A 23,316-nucleotide genomic window follows, 5' to 3' on the forward strand; every position below is an offset into this window, starting at 1 on the left:
GAGCCGGGAACCAGGGAGAGGGGAGGGGAGAAGGACAAATCCGCTCTGCCGAGGGGGGTCGAAGAACCACTCACCCAGCAGCAGCCACCCAGAGCCCGCGGAGCCCAGGAGCGAGACGAGCATCCCTGCGGAGAGGCCTCTGTGCCCCGCTCCGCGCACTGCGGCGGTCACTGCGCACCCCACCGACTCGGTCCGCCGCGCCCCGCACACTCCCCGTCTCTACCCCGGCGGAGGGCGGTGTTTTCAGCAGCCCTCCTCCTCTCCCCATTCTGCCAAACCCTCCAGAACCCCCCTAAAAGGGGCTACGCTGCCGGCGGTGCGCGGATGCTAGTCAGAGCATCCCTGCCCCTTCGGATCTATGAGCGGCGGCGGGTGGGAGCGAGGGAGAGAAACTTACTCCTTTATAGCTTTATTTTCTCTTTCAGCAGATGAAATTGCAGCTGGCCAGTGACCTGCACAACAGCGGTACTAAAGACGCTCAGAGATGCTGAAACACATCCGGCTTCATCAGCAGAGACAGCTCGGCATTGCCTCTAGACATATTATCATACAGCTCATGGCTACTTAAACGGGGGAAAAAAAAAAGAGGCAGTCTGTGTGTGATCATAAATACATGGAGAGAGGAGTAGATTTATGTTCTGATTGTTCCCTGAACAAGCTAGTTGTAAAAAACTGATGTCCCAGCTCCATGGTACATGAAGGGCTTTGTCAAAGAAGGTGTTAAAAAGGCTGCACCGGTGGTGAGAACACGCCTTGCGTTCCTCTGGGAATCAGAGTGCCAGTGGAGTAAACAGGATGGGAGTGCCAAAGGGTAGAAGAGACACTGTCTTCTTATTTGGCCGTTTGAGTCACTAACATGGCGAGTCTGCACTACAGGCAGAACTGTCTGTTCCAAGCTGTGATATGCGTTTGTTTAACTCTTTGGGAACGTGGGCCAAGATACACCAATAAAATTCCCTGGTTGTACCAGGAATTAGCACTAGTTCAGGTATGATTACAGCTGTGAAAGGCACACATTTTCTTTGCAGATAAAAACTTTGGTTTTCTTAAAGGTGAAAATGAAGCACATGAAAATGAAGTACTTCTATTTCGTGGCAAAAAAAAAATTCACCATGTGGTTTCCTTATGATTCAGTATGAGAAGGACATAAAAAACTTCCTGTGTACAGAAGTCCAGCAGCTGATTAAACCTGATGGAATTTGTATTAGAGTTATCACTGCCCACTCCTGAAAGCTGTTATAAAATTATCATGTCCATTTTAGTCAAGGGCTCTTTGTCTTTCAAGACTCAAAGTCTCAAGGCAGAAAACTATCATCAAGCACTGTAACACGTGAGCTGAAAACTAAAGAGAATTGTATCTACTTTCTCAGACTGCAATTTTCTTAGTAAATGCCTCCAAAGCAATTGAGACTTCAGCTACACCTTCAAGTGCCATAAAATCAAATATAACAACTATAAAATAGGTCTTGGAAAAATAATTTCTATTACCATCTATTTTGCTTAAGAGTGAGATAGATTATAGATTAAATACTGCACAGTCTATTTTACTTAAGAACATTTGCAGCCTATTCCTACAGCCTTCTCTTTTTTGAGAATGAAAAACAGTTTCTATGCCAATTTTTACCTGCCTATCTGTGGCAAATTTTGTGTTGCAAGGCTGTTAGCATGTCTCAAATTCTGCAGGCTACCTGGATCCTACAGTTCCTGTGTCTAAGCAAGCCCAGACTTCTCCTTGAACCACCAGTGTCATTAACTGAGCCTTGCTTCTTGGACTCCTGAAATTTGTTAGCTGGAAATCGCAATGCTGAAACTAACCAATACAACAAAACAAATTGTCCTAAAAATATTTCAGGCCAGGTGGGAAGGGGCTCTGAGCAATGTGATCTAATCAAATATGTTCCTGCTCACAGCAGAGGAGCTGTACTAGATGGCTTCTAAAGGTCCCTTCCAACCCAAAATGTTCTAGGATTCAGGATGTCTTTATCTTTGAGGAGATGATATTTTAAAATAATACTTCCTTAGGGAAGTCGAGGAATTAGAGGAAACTGGCTGAAGAGTACCTTCACTAACACGCAAACAGATCTGTGCATGCAGTTGCACAATGAGTCCTGAAAACATCTTTTGTTCATCTACAATAACAGTTAAGATTATGGGCAAAACAAATCCCACCTGGACCTCAGTGCCCTTGCTTTGAGGAGCCGCAAGGCGTCTGTCTATGCTCTGCAAAGCAGAGCTTTCCTGACCTCAGCATCTCCTGCAGCAGCTCCTCCAAGCTCTACACGGATTAAAAAAAGGCAAGTGACTTCCCGTGTTTCACCACAAACTTCCTGCATCTCTGCAGAGTTCTCATAAACCTTTCTCTAATTCTTGACTTCAAAACCTTTGTTAGCTTTCTACTTCTCTGTAACTACAGTCCAAGGCAAACTTGGCTAAACTGATTATCAAAAGGCCCACCTAGAGTTTTCTGAAATTGTCCACACCTCAACAGCAGTTTAAGTGCTCTTACTTACTGGTACAATAATAATGGATGTTCTGCTTCTGGAGGTGTCACAGTGACAGACACCTGTCATGATGATGCTGAAATTTTCCATGGTAGGAAACCACCCAGAATCTTACGATTCACAGATGTGCGCGAATCACTACTACACAAAAGCTATCTCTCCTGCAGGGGACCTTCAGCCACCAAGACATTAAAGCCACCACCAGCAGTGGCCTTCCTAAGAGCAGGGGACAGCATCAGGAAAAAACTGGCCAAGGAATCTTGGCTTACACCTCTCTAAAGTATGTTAAGTTTTCCAATCCACCCCAGAAACTGTTACTCCCAAAACTCTCATCTTCTGTTTGCATCACAGTCTGGGCTGGGTTATAGAAAACAGGAACTCCATCACCTCCCCATGAATACACAGCAGTTCCCATTTGCTCCCACAATTAGATACAGTAATATTAACCTAACTGGGAAGAAATAGTTTATTTCTTGCTTGAATAAATTTATGTGTCTATTCAATAGTCCAATATAATCTGCTTGTCCCAAGTAATACTAACATAAAAAACCTTCAGAAGTATTAAATTTTGTTAAATATTTTAAAAAGCATATGAAATATATTTCAGGCTGGGATTTACATTATTTTTATATTATTATTTATTTTCAGTCTGTCCTCATTCCCAACCTGCTGGTAAACAGTTACTATGGCAGCGTCTGATGCAGAGTGACTCAGCACTCCCTGACATTCCAGTAGCAGTGCTGTCTACTCGTCTGGTTTCTTATGATTATAGCCTTATCATCTCTTTATTGTTTCATTGCAGAATTATGATGTTCAAAATATCATTTTTTCCTTGTGAAACTCAGCATTTATTGGTGGAATCAGTGCAAGAATCTGCTAAATAAAGATCATACCTATTCAGGATGCTATTTCAACTTTCCTTTTGTGTTGATCACAAAGATGTTTGAATTGTTTCCATCATTTCTCAGTGTTTCTTTGGATTGCTATATTGCCAACTGAACATGTCTCATATCAAACCACAACACGCTCAGCTCCAAAATATCCCTGTCTGTTTGACTGTGAGCAGAAGGTCCCCTTCCCTTTGTTAATATTGAAAGCTCCTTGCTTTCTGTTCCTACGGGGTTTTTTGTTTTGTTTTGGTTTTTATTTACCTTGCTTTGAGGGTTGTATTTACACCTTGAGTCTTCTCTTTTATCCTTTCTTTGGATTTCAGTTCAATCCAGAGGTGGCTGGCCAACCAGTTACCATTGTTACCAAAACTCTTTGAGTGTGACCATCCAGCCAATGTGACTGACCCTTACACAATTCTTTATCTACTACAGTCATCCAATTTATCAAATCTAAGAGCATGAAAAGGTTTTGGCAAGTCCTCAATTTAGAATAAATTCTTTTTGATAACAGTGAAACTTGCAAAGTCTGTGGTTTCCCACTTCATGGTTGGATTTCCCCTGAGCTAAAAGGGTGTGAACTCTCCCATTATGGATATTCCTGCCATTGAGGTAGTTGTTTTTCTGTATTATGACATTCTGGAAGAAAATGACTTAAAAGTGGCTGGCTGGGAATCTCAACTGAGTTAGTTTCTCGATTTTAATGTTCTGAATGACATTCTATTTTTCCAATTTATCAAGCAACAAGATTAAATGTAGCAGCAAATTTTTAATAGTAACAAAATGAATGCAAAGTATTGGAGATGACAATTAAAGTATATTTGAGAATATACAAAATTTGGCAGTAAGTAATTTAGTATAATTGAGGTTCGTGTAAAGCATAAGCAAAACCAACTGGGGAGGGGGAGCCCCCACCCCCCAGGAATATGGGGAGGGGTTCACCCCTCCTCACGTACCAAAGCATCAAGGCAAAAAATCCTATTTATATACTATATGCTACAGAAGCTTCTAGAAAACCCCTCCTAGTTTATATTCCTAAAATCTACGTCACTATGTTGTATGGCACATGCTCTACTAATGGGTTAGGGAGTCTCTCATCCTTTTGAGGGTCTTTTTTCTGATGAAGGCTCATCATCTTCCTCAATGACCGAGGTGTGACCTGGAGGTAGCACAGGCGCACTATGTAACTGAGCAGAAGTTTTCCATAACAAGACTCTAATAAAATCCCATGCTTGGAATCGTCCCATTTTGGGCCCATTTCAAGGTTAAAACTCTGTTTCTAGATGCTACTTATCAGACCTACGTCCTTCTACTATTTGCTTCCAACATCCTTGTTCGACTCCCAACATCTGGAAGATGTCCTTTGCCCTGTCTCACCCATCTCCCCCCTCACTCTGTAACAATTGTCTTCTATTGATCTAAGTACAATTTTGCTAATATAGTTACAATTTAATTAGCACAAATCACATTTATCACATTTACCTTTCTAAAATTGCAGCTGACAGATTTATGACAAATGATATGGCAAATATATATGGGGAGGGTTAAGGTATTTTTTTTTAGTAGTGTGATGGGGTACAATGCAAAAATGTGTATTCTATCACCATCTGTTGAAATGTGGGAGGGGTAGTGATCCTTATCTCTGTGGGAGATATCCTCTGCTAATGTGCCATCTGATAAATCAGCGGGATGATCATCGTTATCTTTCCACAACCCATCCTTCCTCCAGAAGATATATTCTGTTAATGGGCCATTAAGTCCTATTGTGTGACTGATAAGATTACATCATCCTATTGGGAGATGCCCCAGCCAGGGGCAGGAGCCAAGCCTTTCCTACCCAGATAAAAAACTGGGGTTTGGGACGTAAAAGCAGCCCTTTCCACTGGATCCCAGAGGAAAGTCGGACCTTTTCCACATCATCGCTGGACCTTCGGAGGAAAACTGCACCTCCTACAGGAGCACTGCTTCAACGGAACCACATCTGTCATCCAGGAGGACTGCAGCCACCATTTATACGGACTGCTACCAACCCCTTGACTAACAGGGTTTCAGGTTGTATTCTGACTCTGTCAGTGGTTTTTCTTTTGTATTACTGCATGTTTTTTATTTTTCTCCTTTTTCCTATTAAATTGTATTACTGACTTGGAGTCTCTCACTGGTTTTGCTTTCAAACCAGCACAAGTACACTTTATAAACATTAAGATGGTTTTTTTAGACTTGGAATACAAAAACATGCTGGAGGAAGAAAAACTAATTTTTCTGTCTACCCCTGTGTAAGAGTTGGTCCGAAGTTTCCCTCATTTTTGCCTTACAAATGCTGCAAGAAGACCCCGAGGAACCCCACCCAGATTGGCTCTGGACAGTGGTTTTCTGGACCGGCCGAAGTGGATGCTTGCCAAGTGACTGTGTGCAGGTGTGTTGTGCTCACAGGACTGTGCTGTTGTGGTACCAGCTGAAGACTGCATGTACTGCACGTCCACACCTGCCTCTCGCAGCACCTCACAATGGTCCATAAATCTTCCCACCTCTTGGCCAGAAGCCACTTGCTTTGGAAAAGGACTAGAAAAGCGCGACCCTCTGGAGAAGACCCTTGAGTACTTCCCACGGATGAAGACCCATCTATTGGCTGAGGACCATGAGGACATCTCATCTCTTGGTTGCTATTTCCCCATTCCCCTCCTTTTCTCTCTATACTTTGTTTCCTATATCTCTCCCCTCTATCGCAACTGAGTTGTTAGCATTCAATAAAAATGTGTTGCTGTGAGTAAACTGATTTGTCCCCTGCTGTTTGCCTTTTGCACCTCCAAGATCCAAAACTGAACCATCATGACCCCCTCCCTGTGTTGGCAGATCGTGACACCCTACAGGCATCTTTCACGTTTTTTTCAGCTATTCCAAGCCCTCCCAATCTTGACACTACATAGGAAGCTCGAGGCCTTTCCCACCGGGTGTGCACCGGGTGTTTTCAAAGACCAGATAAATGAGACTATCACGGCTGGGGTGTGGCTGGTTCCTGGGGGCTCATGTGACACCTCCAGAACCACGGACAGCGGCAGCTCAGTAATTATCATTATTTATTAGCAAACCCATTATTTGCTCCATTAAACCACTGGCAGTTCTAAGGGACTCCCTACTGTGTTCCATATTACTGCCAACGTTAGAGATAGCAACACTGATTAAAGTGTTACCCTAGAAGTTGCAGTTGTTTCTTCTTGTCTTCTTCATCACCATCCTCCTCTTCTGCCATTTTATGTTTTTCAACCTGTGGAAGAGAAGATAATTAAGTCCATTCTGCATTGGACTAACAGAACTCTTTAAGTTAGTAAATACTTTTGAGATAATCAAGCCCACCACTAAGCTGTGTCCTCAACATGGCCACAATGACACCTTTCAAAACCCTCCAGGGACAGTGACTCCACCACTGCCCTGGGCAGCTTCTGCCAGTGTCTAAAGAAATGTTTCCTCGTGGGAAATCTAAACCTCCCCTGGTGAAAACTGAGGCCATTTAATCTTGTCCCGCTCCTTGTTCTGTGGGAGAAAAGACCAACCCCACCTGGCTCCACGTTCCTTTTTGGGAACTGAAGAGAGAAAAAGTCCTCTCTGAGATGCCTTTTCTCCAGGCTGAGCCCCTCTAGCTGCTCCTCATACTCCCTATGGTCAACTCATAGATTATTGTGGGCTTCTGTCTAAGGGCTGGATGCTGCAGGTGTGCTTAGGATGGGCAGAAGATTTATTTACCAGAGGGACAGCACACAGATCAATGCTACTGCAGATGAAGAGGTAGGACTGCCATTAGAGAAAATCTGTTTTGCATGTCATAGCCAAGAGAATAGTTTCAATTGCTGCTGAAAGCTATACAAACATGCTACATGGTGCCAACTCTCCATACCTTCCTGACCTTGAAAATTTAGATATTGTGTCTAAATGAAGAGACAGAATCAACCCTTTGAAGTCAAAGGTGAACATTCCCTCAAGCCAGTAGAAACAGTTCTTTTGACCACTACATTGGTGCTTAAAGCATTCCCAGTTTTCAGGTGGTTCATATCAGCTGGCAGAGCACTATGGTTTACTAGCAGCTCTCATTCAAACTACATTGCAGTCAATATGATCCTACCTTAATGGCAAGGGTACAAGTACAGTTAGTGCAGGCTGATGGCCCCCTAAGCCACAGTAACACACCTGTCTTCCCAGAAAGTGCAGTTCCTCGAAGCCAAGCATAGCAAGCAGGACAGGCCTCACAATGGTAATCAAAGGTCAGGCAAAATCCCAGACCATCAGGTATTACCTGAGAAAGGGCCAAGGTCAGGAAGACAGTTCACAGGTGGGGGGCCTAAGTCCCACGGCTGAGCACAAGCATGGCTGTGACTGAGCTGGAGACCTGCATTCCTGCAACACAGGGTAGGAAGAAGTCTCTGGGACTGGGTTTACATGGTCTCCTGTGCACATGGGAAGGGTGTGGGCAGGACCCCGGGTGAGGCTGATCAGGACTATTAAAGCCCATCAGAGCTCTCAAGACTCCAACAGTTAAAATATTTCTGCTTGAGAGCAGTCTCTTAATGTTTGACTCCAGACACTTGGCATAAAAAAGATCCCACATGATTCTTTAATAGCACTAATTAACTGTCTTTTATCTGTTAAACTTTCAGAGTTAATGCTTTTCATATACACACACACACACAAAAATTACAATTCTTGGACTCTGAAGCAATTTACCAAGTGCAAATTTTTGTATGTCTCATTAATTTAATAAAATTTGACCAACACATCAGTGTTAGCTGAGATCGATGACCTTAGTGCCAAAATCTTCCCAGCTGTAAGAAAAAGGTTGGAGACAAGACTTCTACTCAACTGTTCACAGGAATAGTTGATTGATTGTGGAAAAAACTAGGAAAAATAGAATATTTCATTTTGAGGTTACAGAAATACCAACAAGCATTAGATTAGAAGTGGTTTAATGACATAGTTTGTTCTTTTGCTTTCTGTTTACATCTGTTCATTACCATTAACTCTCTGAATTACTTCTGGTGGGGTTATGCAGGGAGTGCACAGGTGCTACTGCTGCTCTGCTGCTGCCCCAGCTGCAAGGACAAAGCTACAAGAGGGTTTTTAGAAAAAAAACAAATCCCAGACCCACTCTTTGTACATTACAGTAAGGGAGAAAACAAGTAATTCTATTATGATTGTTATGGAACAAATTAAGATATCAGAGTTCAACAGAAGTAATTTAATCCCATAACCTTTCATGCCAGCTGTGCTGAAATCACATTAAGAAAATAAGTGATATTCACTTAACTTCTTCTATCTTTGAGGATATACTCACAGCTCAAATCCAAAAAGATCCTGTCAATAAAGCGGAGCAAGCTCTGGTCACACTTGTGCTGTGGCCACAAGAGCTTAATGCTGCTGCAGGAAATTATGGTAGACCTTCATCAGACTGGAAGCAAAGCTTCAGCCTCTTTATATAGATATAAACATACACTGTAATGACCTTTGAGCTTTCTTTAGACAAAAGCTGTTCTCTTTGGATTTGGATAATGGACAAATGCAGCTATTGTGGTTCAGCTTACAGCTCGTGAGCTGTAAGTAAAGGACAAAACCAAAACCCGAGCATATCCAAAAGCTCAGAACTCCTCAACTTTAGGTGGAGTTTTAAGTGATATCTAATGTATATTAAGTAATTTTGCCACAGATTTTGGCTGGAGGCAGCCAAATGCTGACCTGTTCATGGCAGAGTTGTGTGGGCAGTGAGGTTGTACAGTGGCTGCAAAACAATTGACTGTTCCTGCTGGTGAGCCACTGAAGTTTCAACCCTATTATTTAAAAGGCATCCAGGCTCTTTCTAGCTGTAAGAGCTCCAGTAAAAGACTGCTTCACCAACCTGTATGAGCATTGATCCATGATGCGACCTTCTCAACAGCAGCAAACTGGCAGAGAAGGCAATGAACTTTCTACTTTGTTTCCTCCTGTAGCAATCCCTTTTTGATTTCTAGTTTGGAGGAAGATGCCATCTGCTGTCAGAAGCTTGTGGAGGTTGTGCTGCGATAGAAGATCACTTAGACAATTGGGAGAGAGTCAACTCCAGTAAAAGCATCAGAAGTCAAAGAGCTGCACAAATATTCCCATTGAGAGTGCAGGCTGAAATGCCTTTATAAAACTTTTTATTACTATCTATCATCTCACACATTTATTCATTATTTTCTATCAGCTTGTACTCAAATGGAACATCTTTTAAACGAGATTTTTGGTTCAGAGAAAAAGCCCTTTAGCCCAGTTTATCAGGGCTTTTGATGTCATTTGCCTTCTTGCCATGACCATCTGCCAGCTGCCTATTTGTGCTGGTTTAATTAAAAGATCGAATTTATTAGTCATTAAATTTTTATAATAGAAAGGTTAAGCATTTAGAAAACCATTCAAAAACAAAGGTAAAGAGGTATGAATATCAGAGTTTAACCTTAATAATATAATCTTTTAGAAGTAGAAGCATCAGCACCGAGTCTGTTGAACGGGGAAAACTCAGTGTTTATCAAGGTAACAGCAAAAGTAGCCATTAAATAGTTGAGTTTTCATTAATATTTTGAATCAAATATTACTTCTTGAAAGGGAGTAAAATAGACTGTATGGTCTAACAAAATGGATGTAAGGGAAACAAATCCCAGTCTCAATGAATGGATGAAGGACTGAATGTGCAAAGAGGGGGCAAAAATAAAACCAAGGTGATGAGGGGTTTGGATCACTTCAGCGAAAGGGAAAAGCCATTGCATGAAACAATTAATTGCTCGCAAGGCGATGCTTCAGCAGCAGCATTTAAATCCAGAATTAACAGTAGCAAAGACCTGTATTGCTTAATATCCTCTGGAAAAGGAGGTGGATGAAATCTGAGAAGGAGTGGAGTGATGCCAAGTACTCTCTGAATCTGAGTATGAGGCATCATAGTAGGATCTCACAAAAGTGAGTGATTTGGCATGAAGATGGCACAAAAACCCCAGTGTGGTAAGCAAAGACATGCACCCAGAAAATACAACCTAAATAGGTGCAACAAAGAGTGAGTTGGCTTTTTTAATGACATGAGGAATGTTTCTGTTGAGCTCAACTCTTTACACCCTAGAGTGGTAACTCTCCCAGGTCACTGCTGTGTGCAAGCACATGATGCTCTCCATAGAAAAGTACTTTTCCAGACGGCTGTTAGTTTCCATTTATGTCAGTATTTTGAAAACACCTCTTGAATGCTAAAGCACCTGCCTTTAAGCACACAAGAGACCTCAAGATCTTTTCCTAATACAGACTAAGCCATTCCTTTGAGAGCAATGTTTTCCTTCTGCCTTCCAGAGGAGCAGAGAGGGAGCAGCAGGAACCACCAGCCAGAAGTATTTAAGCAAAAGGCATGTTGTGCTGCCTGTGGCACTTTTGGATAATGATGGTAAAGGCACTGTCTGCTGGTTGCTTTAAAGTAACACACTCTCAGAACCTACTTCTCTTTTCCCAAGGGTAAGAATGCAGTAGTGTATTAGACAATCAAATGAGATCTAGAAACCTATTTCTCAGTACTCAGGTGTGGAAAACCAGACTGAAATCCTCAGCAACCTGAAAATTTCCTTTTTTTTTTTCCTAAACACAACAAACTGACATTGAGACATATTTGATTTCTCACCTCTGTGTTTTCACATCAGTTTGCTTGCAGCCATGGGGACATTGCCATGGGCCCTGGCCTGCTCAGTGTGCATTGATAGGTATGGGCCGTGTGCTGCCTTCTCCATAGCTCTGTGGGGAAAGCAATCTGAGAGACACAGAGAAAAAATATCCTTGTTGTTTGAAATTAGTTAGAAAAAAATAGTCTCTCTTCTGGTTTGTTTAAAAATAACATAGCAATTCTAAACGTTGATGCTCCTCTCAGCTGATCTGGGGATGTCAGAAACTTCCAAAGGATATGATTAATCTTCCAAGCAGGTTTTCTTGCAGCTGCTGAGGACCCACAAAGTGCCTTGAGGACCCACAAAGTGCCTTAAGACTTTGCTCCACAAACTCCATATTGGGGTCTTTAACCTCTAACTCTCGACATTTTTGCTATTGAGAATCTGGGGTGCAACACCAGCTCCCACACAACTGCAGATATTTTTCAATCTCACTGAATCCCGCTGGTTATACGAACATAGAGGTGATGCTTTTTCCTAGCACACTTCCGAAAGATGCATCTTTTACCTTTTGTGAGTAGCCTCATATGTTAGCTGTCATTTTCTTTTCTCAACAGACTTATCAATGTTTAATCACCAGGACGAAATTTTCCATGTTAACTGGGATGCTGACTCATCTTGAAGATGTCCTAAAAATAGGACCTAGTATAAAAAGGTATTTAGTAAGACTGAAAACATGAAATGACTTTTTGTTTGAAATCTCTATGACCTTATACAGTGCAGTTCACTGAGCTCTTAACCATGTTGGTGTCACTGTTACTCCACAAGGTACATTGTCTGGGTATTTTGGGGTTTGGTTTACTTGATAAAAGAAACTCCAAAATTACATGGGAAAAAATGACTTTAAAGGATTATTAAGCTTGCAAAACAATGACTTACAAGTTAGAAATGCTGCAGAAAAACTGCCACCCAAGAGAGGTCCACCTTCAGCAAAATAAAGATACAAGAAATTTTTCATGGGAAAAATAGGTAAAATATAAGTAAGGAAAGTTTGAAAGTATGAAGTAAGGAGACTAATATATGGTCACATAAGCAAACTATATTTTAGGATTTGGTTTCTTAAGGATTATACAAATGCTTAGTTTGTAAAAGACCCTTAAGAAAAGCTTCTCAGTGTTCAATTTTGGTTTTATTCACAATAAGGTATGAAAGGTGTTAAAAGGATTCACTACACAGACAAGAAGTCAGATTCGTGAAATCTTTTACCAGGTCATTTTTATCCCAGGCAAACCTGTAAAAAATGCCCAGGTAAAACCTTTGGCTACAAGGAACCTATCACCAGTTGTGGCTTTGTGATGTTAATTCCTTTCTTGGGTTTCAGGGTCCATTTCATTGAAAATATTCACATATAAATCCACAACTACTTGTAAAAATTTAGTTTTGTTTGTCTTTGTGGTTACTGTGCATAGGTGGCATTTTTCCTCTGATACAGAAACCATTGCATGACTTGTGAGCACCATCAGCTCACCACATCTGGGAAGAGGAGTTTCCAGTCCTTCCCACTCCCACCTAAGTCCCAGCATGCTTAAGGCTGCCTGCCACATCAGAAGGAGCTTGGAAGGAAATTGGCTGATTTTTACCCTCTTTGCTGACAGTAGCCTGATGACCATCAGATTCTCATCAATACTTTTAATTCTGTTTTGCATTTTTTACGCAAAATATCCCAAAATACTTGCTGTACTTAAATCATTCTTGTCTGCCAGCTCAACTTCAAGGACCTCCCCTGATCTGTGTTTCTGGATGTGTGGTTCTGGCTGATGTTCCTATCTTTTTGCTTTTGATAAAATCTCTTATTCACGTAGCACAAGTGCAGCCATCTCAAACTGATGTCATGAAAGTGCTAATAAATGTAAACTCCCACTGTACTTCCCATTTTGTCACAGACACTACTAAAAAATTGTTGTTTCACAGATTGAGAAAACTGTCACAGTGATTCAATGCTAATGATTTTGTGAAATGCTTTTCCAGTTTGAAGTTTAAGGCTTTGGGGAGGCTTTCTTTAAGTACAGATACAGTATATAGAATGACCAGACTCTGAGATGTCTCTGTACAGGACCACCTATTTGCTGACCATGTAGTCCCCTGTAACTGGGTTGTCGTTTTGAGGGTCTTCCTTTGCCAGAAACACACAGCAGCTATTACTCATTGATTGCAGAAATTTGGAGCAAAGACGCTGTAAACCAGATTTATGTAGGACATCTGGTCAACAAAACACAAGAGTTGTCTTCATAAAAATATCCCCTCACAGAAACTATTTAAATAAACTAACCATAGACAAGTCTGCAGGACATGATACAATTAATTTTTGAGCTCTGAAGGCTCTCTGCAGTGTGTCTGTGGATGACTGCTAACAATCCCGGAATACCCAGAGGACTGTCGGAATTTCTGGGAGTGGAGTAAGATAAACACAGCCTGAGACCAGTAGAAAGATGAGGAGCCACTTACAGAGCAATTGGTTCAGCTTAAGTTGTGGGAGGATCTGGGAATTAGTTCTCTATCAGTCTTTTCTACTAAAAATAAGGTGATTGATGAGCTTTCATATAATCACAGAATAATTTGTGTTGGAAGGGACCTTTAAAGTGCATCTATTTCAAACCATCTGCAATGGGCAGGGACATCTACAATCAGACCAGGTAGCTCAGCACTCAGCTCAGCCTGGCCCTGAATGTTTCTAGAAATTGAGCATTTGAAAGTACTCAGTATAGAGCTGGGATGACACTGCTGCTCACAGTTAAACTGTTCTTTAATGTAGGTGAGGGTGAAAGGATTTCTGGGCTCCTGGCATGACAGGCTGGGGACTAAAATGTTGAAATGTTGAAGACATTTTCTTCAGAGGATGAAACATCTCATCATTGTGGATGACTTCCTATCAAATGGAGGGAGAACAGTGGAGTTTTCACAGGCAATTTCCTGATCCAGATATAACAATTTAAAAAAGTAATAATGAACTTTTTGAATCATAAATCAGGGGCAACCCTGGTCAGAATTGAATGTTATGTGCTATTGGGAAGACAAGGCATAAAGTGCAATGATTAGGGAGACAAATGGCCAAAACATATACACATAGAGTGGCCAAACATCACTGAAGGATCAGAAGTATCAGCTAGGTTTGCCTGGTGCAGATTTTTGTATTTTTAATTTTTTCCTTCTAATTCATTTTCTTCCTGCTTCCCATTTCATAAATGTGCACACTCCCTATGGGATGTACAAGCAAGCTGTGGAGACGTAAGATATGACAGATGTTTGTTCTGTCCTGCACATCACTGCAAACATAACAAGCATCTCGCAAAAGCCTTTTCCCAAAAAAAATACTCCCTCAGAATGATGATGCTGACACCACACAGCTCCACTGTTTTTCCATAGCCTCCTCAGCATAGCTATTTACTTACTCTAATGCTCTAGACTGAATCCAATAAAGTAATTGCAAAAGTCATAGTCCTGGCACTTAAATTATAATTTCAGATTTTAACACTGGCTTTTGTTGTTTCTAGTAAGTGCCCTGATTGCAGGATTTTATGCTTGCCTGTTGTAAATCTCTTGCTGTATTCGAAGTTTTCTTACTAATACATTTTACAGTTGTTAGTCGATTTTCAGCCAGTCTCCAGCCCTTGCCTGCACATCATGTCCCCTGCCTGGATGTGAAAGTATGTCCAGGATGGTAAAAAATTAATCCTGAAATATACATGACCCTGACAGCTTTACTGAATAAACTCGGAATTACCGGAGAAATGTCATAGATTATTGATGGAATGTGGAAAGAATTGTTAAGCATAGCTGAAATACTAGTAAAATTATGAGGAAACTATGGGTCACTGCTGGAAACTACCCCTGAGATGAGCCATATAGATATGGGGAAACAGAGGTAGCTGTAAGAAACCCTGCTGATAATGTAATCTGATCTAACACTGATGTATGAGATATGCTTACTCCTTTCCCCTCTTACTTCATATCTTTTAAAGGCTATCCAAATTCATGGTGTCATCTATGTTTGTCATGATGCAAAGGCTCTCATAATACAACTGGAACAACGGAGATGATTATCATAGGGTTGACTTTTCAGGAGAGGAATGTATTCAGTGAATTTAACAAAATGCATCTGAAAGATGGAAAAATGCAAAACTGTGTGTGACCTGAACATACCTGATCATACAGGAATGAAAACAAAAGGGAGCCTCCAATTCCCTGAGCTGGAGATACATAGGCTGGCACATAGGCTGAGGGAGTGTTGCCTTCCCTGAACATCACTCAGCGTGGTCCATCCTGAAGAATGGCACAGCATGCTCAAGGGACAATCTGATTATAAAATTTCTTTCATTTCTACAGAGCAATAACAAACACACAGGGAGCGAAGCAGATCATGTCATAGGTAACATTTGTTAAAAATAGTTTGCTCCTTGACTTCTGCTTTGGTTAGTAAAAAAACATTTATTGACATTTTTGTCCAAGGCTACAGCCTTGTGTTCATAAGCAAGCTAGGTGAGAAGAACTGAAATTACTGAATTAAATATATCACTGTACAAGAAATTCATCATCAGCTTGCAAGGTTGTACCTAGCCTTGTCTGTAAGGATCTGATCTGGGTCCAGTATTAGTAAGGATTTTCATCAGCAATATTGTATTGAAGAGAAAAGTACAGTTTAAAAAAATTTCTGGATGACAGTGTGTATACTTCTACTAACTGTGTATGTGTGTTACATATGGGGAAAATACTGAGTAGAGGGTTACTTTTCCTTCCCAGGATATGGCTACAACCTCATCCAGCACCCACAACTGCATCCTCAGTAATCCAGGAGTGAATAAATATCCTGGTAACACTCTGATTTGAAAACGCTTTCTTCATATGCTAAATAGGACATGGAAAACTACAGCTTGGTTCCTATCTTCACTTGTAGTCCCAGGCCAAGTCAGTGAGAGAAGACACAGCCATTCTGTCCAGGGTAAACTTGATCAAACCTCTCTTTGCCACGGCTGCAGCATCCATGGTGATCTTTCTCTAATGCAACCCAGGGGACAGCTGTTCTTATGAAATTTGTTTTTTATATTCACAGGTCAGCAGACTTCTGAATTATTCTTTACCAAATTTCTCTACTTGATATTCATAATTAGATTGTCCTGTGCAGCTCTACCCATATTAAATGAAGTTTGACTGCAAAATTTCTCAGTTACTGTTCAGTTTGTTTTCTCCACAGATAGCTGAAAAATCTATCCTGAGGTCACAGTGCCTTTCCTAAAAACACCAACACCTTGGAATGTCAGTCTAGACTCAGTCAGGCTGTAATATATTTCCTGAATTAGACAGAATTCCCTGTAGAAACTCTACTTAATACTTTTGGTAGTTTTATTATAAATCTTAAAAAATGCAAATCTACCAACATTGAGAACTATAACCCTAGTTTTCTGAGGAAGTCTGTAAATTTTCTTTAAATTACCTGCAAATTTTTGGAAGTGCTGAGAAACTAATATAAAGCAAGATTTAGTTTTCCAGCATGCACGGTTGTGTGCACATTTGTCTATATATGTGTATGTATAGTCTATGAACACATGTTCTAATAACTTCAGATGGATACGGGTATTTGTCTACACTTTATCCACACTAAAGGGTTGTACAGTGTGCCTTTGAAATACATACTTCAAAGGGGCTCAAGTAGAGAATCTATAAAATTGCTCTTGATGCAGAAAGTACATAGACTCTTACTCATTTGAATAACCAGCAGATTCCATTCTTAAGGTAATTCTTCCCCACCTCCCCTTTAGCAAGACCATGTTTGTGGTGAGATATTAATCATTTCCTGCAGCACTGTGTATATAGAAGAGCCCAAGGCAGAGCCACACACAGTTCACCCAGCTGAGAAGCAGAGCTAACTCAAAATGCTGGTCCAGGTTGTGGCTCTGCTGGGTCTGGGGGTGCTGGGCAGCTCAGCACAACTGCAGGAGGAGCGCTCCAGGATTTTGGTGGGATTGATCATTCGAGAACTTCTCCAAGATATGAAGAAATTAAATTTAAATGCAGTAAGTTCTTTAATTTTGAACAACTTTTCCTGAGCTGCCCTTCTAGTCCAGATTCTATTCTGAAGTTACTAACTTAATTTTCTCTTGAGCAGGTTCCCAGCCTTGTAACTGTGAATGGTACGGTAAGAAACCACATACTTCTATTTAAAATTATTGTCTAAAATCCCCAAATTTCTTTCCCACTTCAAAATTCTAATAGCAGTAAGATAACTTTACAAATCTAGGGAAATGAGACGCTTTTGCAAGAACCTACAGAAAGCTGCTGCCAGTGCTAAAATGCTGCAGTAGTTCTCTCAGTAGGCAAAGGTCTTACATGTGCACCAGCATCCTCTTGGAAGCCTCACAAATTCAGTCTGATGCCTTAGTTTTAGAACAGGGTGTTTAGTCTATATCCTATACAGAACCATTCATTTCACTGTATTACCCAGAAATCCAGTGAAAAAATGGGCTTTCACTAGAGGAGACGAAGAGTACCAGTGAGAAATAGCAGCCCATCTCCTATTACAAGTGAGCAGAAGACAAATGGGCATCAGTCCTTCTTAGTTTTTGGGAGAAGAATTGAAAATTCACACCAGGAGAAACAATTGCTTTTATTTCATTAAGACAATTCTGATCCAATTTCAAGAGACACACAAAGAAATTATGCCTTAATGCAGGGTTGGCCCTCCTTTCCTTCGAGGAACAAGTATCTCCAGAATTGAAGACATCCAAATTTAGTATGTCCAATTTCTAGTGGCACCTGTAACTTAGTTAAGGCAGTGGGGAGTTTTTGGACCCTGGCATGTTCTTATATGAAAATTATAGATTGTACTATGATTCCCTAAATTTGGTGTCCAGTAAATGGCTGAATACAGAATCAGGGCTAGTGTTGAAAACACAGCTCTTAATTCCTGTAGGTTATTATTTTTCATGGGTATTTAAATACCTGGGATATGATGTTTTATTTATGTGCTACCAATTATTACTGTTTAAATAACTGTTGAAATAACTCTTCCCTACCCCTGCAGATGGAGAGATGCATGCACAGCCACCTGAAAACCTTTACTAGCGCCTTGACAGCTCTTGACACTCACAGCAAAGTCATTGTCAGAAAACTGACCAGACTTAACACCTACAAAAACATCCTCCCCAAAGTAAGTTTGGCTTTGTGGTACTTAATAGCAAACTAATCAGCAAAGGCTATTCAATGATGTGGCGTGGCAGCTGGAATGGCACTGAGCTGCTGCAGTGGACACTAGAAATCTCTTCTGAAAATGATGTGATTAAGAAGGGTGCAAATACGTCCACCTTTTTCCTTAGATCACACTCGGACACCTTTTGTCAGTTGAGGTATCAAATACCATAGACTTAAATGTGATATCCAGGTTACGTGGCTGAATGATGTTGTTTTTCTGGTTTTTTTAAAGGATATTGATAAGGAATGTAAGACTGCACAAGTAACATGGGATGACTTCCTGGACACACTAGACAGGTTCTTGAGATTGCTCTCTGAGAAAATTCAAAATGCCTAAATAGAGCAACTAGTCCAAATCTGAGAAGAGAAGAAAAGAACTTGAACTCTGTTGCAGCCAAACTGTGACTCAATTAACTTATCCTCAGGAATGTTGCCATAGAATATTTATACAGAGAGAGATATGTTGTGTGTGTGTATATATACATGTATGTACGTATAAAAAGAGATGTTATAACAGCAGTCATGCACTATAATGATTGAAACACACTGATTTTTTTAAAAGACAAGCACTTGAATATTTATATATTTTAGATAATACTAATATTTTAACTTATGTCTTTTTCATAATGAAAGAGCAGGTTTTATCATTTATTTATTTATTTATTTATGGAGACTTTGCGATATTTGTGATGCTGCTGTATTTAAGTATTTGCTTTAGGAGACTGCTGTGTGATGGGGTGTGAGAAGGAGCTCTGGGTATCTGCTTTGGGATTGGCTGTCACAATATTTTTCTCACACTATCCCAAGCCACAGGGCTCTCAGAGCTGGGTCAAAGTCAGTCTGTGGGACAGGGATGAGGCCATTGATGCCACCCAGCCCATTCACTTCCCCTTGGCTCCTGAACTAGCTCCAGGACTGGAGAAGATTCACTTCAGTTGTGCACTCCCACCTCCACTCTCTCCCTGAGGGTTCAGATCCAGGGGGTAGCTTCAACCACTACATGTTTTATTGCTGCTGCAGCAGAACCATATCACCCAAACCCAGCTAAACTGGGTAACACAAAAGCAAAGAGGTCTTGTTTGTTTTTCCTCCAAGTTTTCTCAGCTGATACGAGGTGTTTCCCACATCTCAGATGAGTTGAATTCTACTGAACTGAATCATACAATACTTGTTTTCCAAACTGTTTAAGTAACCATAGCTATGGCAGGTACTCACAAAATGCATACCCATGTAAAGCTATCAGTTGAGATTCTGAAAGTTAATGTTTAATAAAAGAGCATTGAAGGGGAATGTTCTTGCAAGGACTGTTTTTTAAGGACTCCTGTCATGTGCTGCCTATACTTATGTACCTGTTATTGAATATTTGCAACCTTCAGTTAATGTAAATGCACCTTTACAAAAATAAACAAATTTTACAAAAACAAACAAATTAAGAGTCCTTTATTTGTGAAGGATGAGTGGTTTCAGTGCTGTTCAGGGAAGCTGCTTGATTTCTAAGTGCGATGGACACAACAGGTGCTGCCAGCAATGGGGAGATGCCCCTGATCAGGGCAAGCACCCCACATCTGCCCTCACCTAACCCATCACCTTCCCAAGGCCCGGAGCCACCTGCTGCAACTTGGTCCTGAACTCAGCTTTACTGAATCATATTGCTCTTGAACTTTTAAGAAGATGTGTCCTTTTTTCCGGGATAACTCATTCCTGGCTGCATCACATCCCTGCCACATCTGCAGTGCTGTGAGAGCAGAAGAGCTTTCACTTGTCACAGCCAAGAACCATGCCCTCGCCTTCACTGGTGTGAAGAGCTTCCAGCCCCGAGAAGTTGAGAAGCATCCATGTTCACCAAGAGGATTGGGATGGAGGGACAGTTCAGGTGATGCAGAAATTAACACCCAAAGAGCCAGAGACATACAGCCACCATGGAGACTGAATGCCTCACAGAAACCTCCAAAAATGTGTTTTTTCCCTGCTGATAGCATGGTGGCCCTGGACAGGGCTTGTTACAGCAGGGGTTGGCTCCTACACCCATCCCATCCCTTCCACGGTGCATAGCATATCCCATTTTTCAGATGCACACTACCAATAGTTGAAACAAAAGCAGGTGCTTTGCATTCAAACAGCACCTCCCCATGCAAATACTGTATGTGGCAGAGCCCAGTCAGGCTGGACAGGGATTTCATCTCCTGACACAGGGTCAGTAGCCTCAAAAACTTCCACAGTGGGGGTACAGCCACCAGCCCTGGATGGGGACAAGTGCCCTGACTGTCCCTGGGTACCACAAACTGCCCAGGCTCTGTGGGCAAGATCACTGTGCATTATTTTATATTGAATTCTTGTAAGAACTGGGAAAAATGGAAGTCAAACCAAACCCTGAATCTCCTTTCTAAGATCAGAGGAATGAGTGAGTATCCAGCTGAACTCCCTCAGATTAAACAGTCAGGAAAATCTCTGCTCCTGATCTCCATCTCATTCAGTGCTGTGCTAGTTCTAGAAATAATAAGAAACACCCTGAAGAAATCCTTCCTGAATTTCAAAGTTTTCTTTAACAATGAAGTGTTTAATATTTCAGATACAGTATTTGAAATTACATTTAAATGTTTTACACTAAATTTTAAATTCACCCTTCAGATAGATGGGAAGTCTCAGAATAACATGTATATGGAAAGGAGAAGAATATCTGGATTTTACAGAGGAAACATTAATCAGACTCAGCATTCTTGGCACAGCAGTCCAGGAAATTCTGACAAACAGACAAGAGGGAAAAGTGAAGCATTAAATAACTCTAAGTCAACACTGGGCTGACCACAGGAGAAGGCAGCTGGAGCTGTTACCCGGGCCTGCAGACTGCCAGGGAAAGCACCGGTGTGATGGGACAGCTCTGGGGTCTTTCAGGATGCAGGCAGCAGGATGCAGGCAGTGGGATGAAGGCAGTGGGTCATGTCTGATCCCACACTGGCTCCAAAATAATCTGATACCATTAAGCCAGGCAGAAACTGTTGTGCAAACAGCAGTGAAGGGAATGCCTAGTTTCAGCAGGCAGGACAGTCTTATCACCATCATTGATGGCACTGGTGTGCGGAGCATAGCTGCCTGAACATGATAACCCCAACAGCCTCATCACAGCTCTAACAACCTTGATAGGCATCTTTCATCATCATAATAGAACAAAACACCCCTGCCTTGATGTCTTGGTTAAGCTGTGACTTTGACTTTTGAGGGCTGCTGCAGATTTGTTTGTATTGGAAGTAGATTTTCCATTAAAAAAATTATTGTTGCATTTCTTACACCAAGGCAGGAAAAGCAGCTCTGTGAGCCTCAGCGGGGGACAAAAATGTGTGAGCTGGTGTCACAGTGGGGGAAGGTATGCTGCACAGAACCATGTGCTACTTTTAAGTTGTAGGTGTGAGTTACATTTAGCATTCCTCATTTGATAAGGAAGAAATTATTCACAGTAAAACCCATTTGCCCAACATAGTGACAGCAGAGCAGACTCCCTCGAGTCTGCTAAACTCCTTTGGGGTACATACCACATGCCTAGACCCGCCTGTGCTTATGAGATCAATGATGAGCACTCCAAGGGTGGAAGAAGCCCATCCACCCTGTGCAGGACCAGCCACAGTCTTCTGGATACTCTCCAAATCTTTAATGGTGGCAGCTGTCCTATGCCACCACAACAAGCAGGTCTGAAGGAAGGTTTGCCAAGAGACATTGGGCTCTGGGAACATGTGGGACATAGAACACACAGGCACCAACTTCACAAGTCCACGTTTTTCAGCCTGGTCTGCGGGTCTCTCTCCTAGAGTTACACTTTCCAGGCTGTAGATGACTCTGGAATAGCTGCACAGGGGAATGTGGCAGGGCAGCCACGAGGGAAGCAGCTGTGCCCCAGCCCACAGGGAAGCTCCCTGCCAGAGGATGCCCTTCATTTATGCCAGGGCAGAGCTGACAGAAAGCATGGAAATGACATGGAAATGCTGCTCCCATGCTTCATCCTTCCCCTGCCAGCACCAATTCTCTTGCCATCATTTCTTAGCACTAAGGTTGAGAGAAATGGAGATCAGCTATGGTATCGCTCCCTTGCTCAGTTATGTACAGAGAACGGTGATGCCATCATAACCAGATGAATACAGCCTCAGCTCCATTAAGGAGCAATCAGCAGCCAGATCTGGGTTTACCCTCAACAAGGGTATTTCCCCTGTTTTCTTTTTTTGAAACATTTGGTTACTCATTATCTGTTGATACTTTACTTCCTTTCTCATTTGTAGTTCTCATTAGTCACTTGTAAGGATTCACAAACCTTCTGTTTTCTGCACATGATCCCACAGGCTTTGGAAAACCTCTTTCTTATTTCCTCATTCATACATGGTGTCTTTGAAACTGAAAAATTAAGTGTCCCTTTCTGGACACCACCTCTCTGGAGCCAAATATCATCAGGTCAGTGGGTGAAGCTTGAAAATAACCATTACAGACTTTTTGGATTGATCATCTGTGTTTCTCTCAGGCTCACTTGATTTCAGACAAGTGACTGAGAATGTAATGAATCATCATTCAATATGCAGTTGTCCTTCTTTGGATGCTGATCAACAACTGCCAAGGCAACTGCACTTGAGTGACAGGGTCCAGCTTAAAGATGCAAGAGGTGCAAGGTGGTGGCTGCTCCCAGGGTGCATACGAGGTCCTGAGGGAACTTAAATGGCTTTTATACCATAAACCCAAGTCTAGAGATGTCTTGCAATTTCTTCCTATGTGTGGGATCTATGTGTAGATATAATTTCTTTTAAAAAATAAGGGAAGACTATTCTATTTTCTCTGAAAGGTGAAGTGTGCATGTGGTAATATTTGTCGTCCTATGAGCACCAAGCTGACTCACTGGGGCTGGAGAGATGCCAAGGCTGCCTGTGAAATCTTTTCTGATCAAACAGGCATCTCGCTTCTTAGAATTTAACACTGAAATACACAACTTATCTCTAATTTTGCCTGAAAGGTAGAGAATTTGTTGTGCATCTCCAGGACATTTCTCCTAGCAAGGAGCGAGGTTTTCCTTGCTTTTCCGAAGTT

At 41.5% G+C, this 23,316-nt stretch overlaps 1 protein-coding gene and 1 long non-coding RNA gene across 11 annotated transcripts in view; both read right to left on the reverse strand.

The window, feature by feature from the left end:
- ACSL6 (acyl-CoA synthetase long chain family member 6) overlaps positions 1–538 on the reverse strand; it is a 59,833-nt gene extending 59,295 nt beyond the window's left edge. For 3 of the 8 annotated variants that reach the window (XM_088173757.1, XM_088173749.1, XM_088173748.1), the window contains exon 1: positions 75–220. In XM_088173757.1, the coding sequence (XP_088029883.1) occupies positions 75–123 (49 nt within the window). In that variant the 5' untranslated portion in view covers positions 124–220. Of the gene's footprint in view, positions 1–74; positions 226–397 lie in introns of those variants that run through there. The other 5 variants (XM_088173755.1, XM_088173747.1, XM_088173753.1 and 2 more) reach the window with 5 other exon arrangements.
- Positions 539–4,237: 3,699 nt separating this feature from the next.
- On the reverse strand, positions 4,238–9,497 carry LOC148221987 (uncharacterized). Of its 3 annotated transcripts, none has more exons than XR_015806994.1 (4): positions 9,267–9,497; positions 7,674–7,774; positions 6,577–6,650; positions 4,238–4,547 (listed from the first exon to the last, which is right to left on the reverse strand). It is a non-coding gene; the product is annotated as an uncharacterized LOC148221987 (long non-coding RNA). The 3 variants fall into 3 exon arrangements; XR_015806995.1 differs by lacking the exon at positions 9,267–9,497 and adding an exon at positions 8,709–9,217; XR_015806993.1 differs by lacking the exon at positions 9,267–9,497 and having other exon boundaries at positions 7,674–8,662.
- Between the last annotated feature and the right edge of the window lie 13,819 nt (positions 9,498–23,316).

Source organism: Sturnus vulgaris, chromosome 15 (genome assembly GCF_052056855.1).
Source record: "Sturnus vulgaris isolate bStuVul1 chromosome 15, bStuVul1.hap1, whole genome shotgun sequence".
NCBI lineage: Eukaryota > Metazoa > Chordata > Aves > Passeriformes > Sturnidae > Sturnus > Sturnus vulgaris.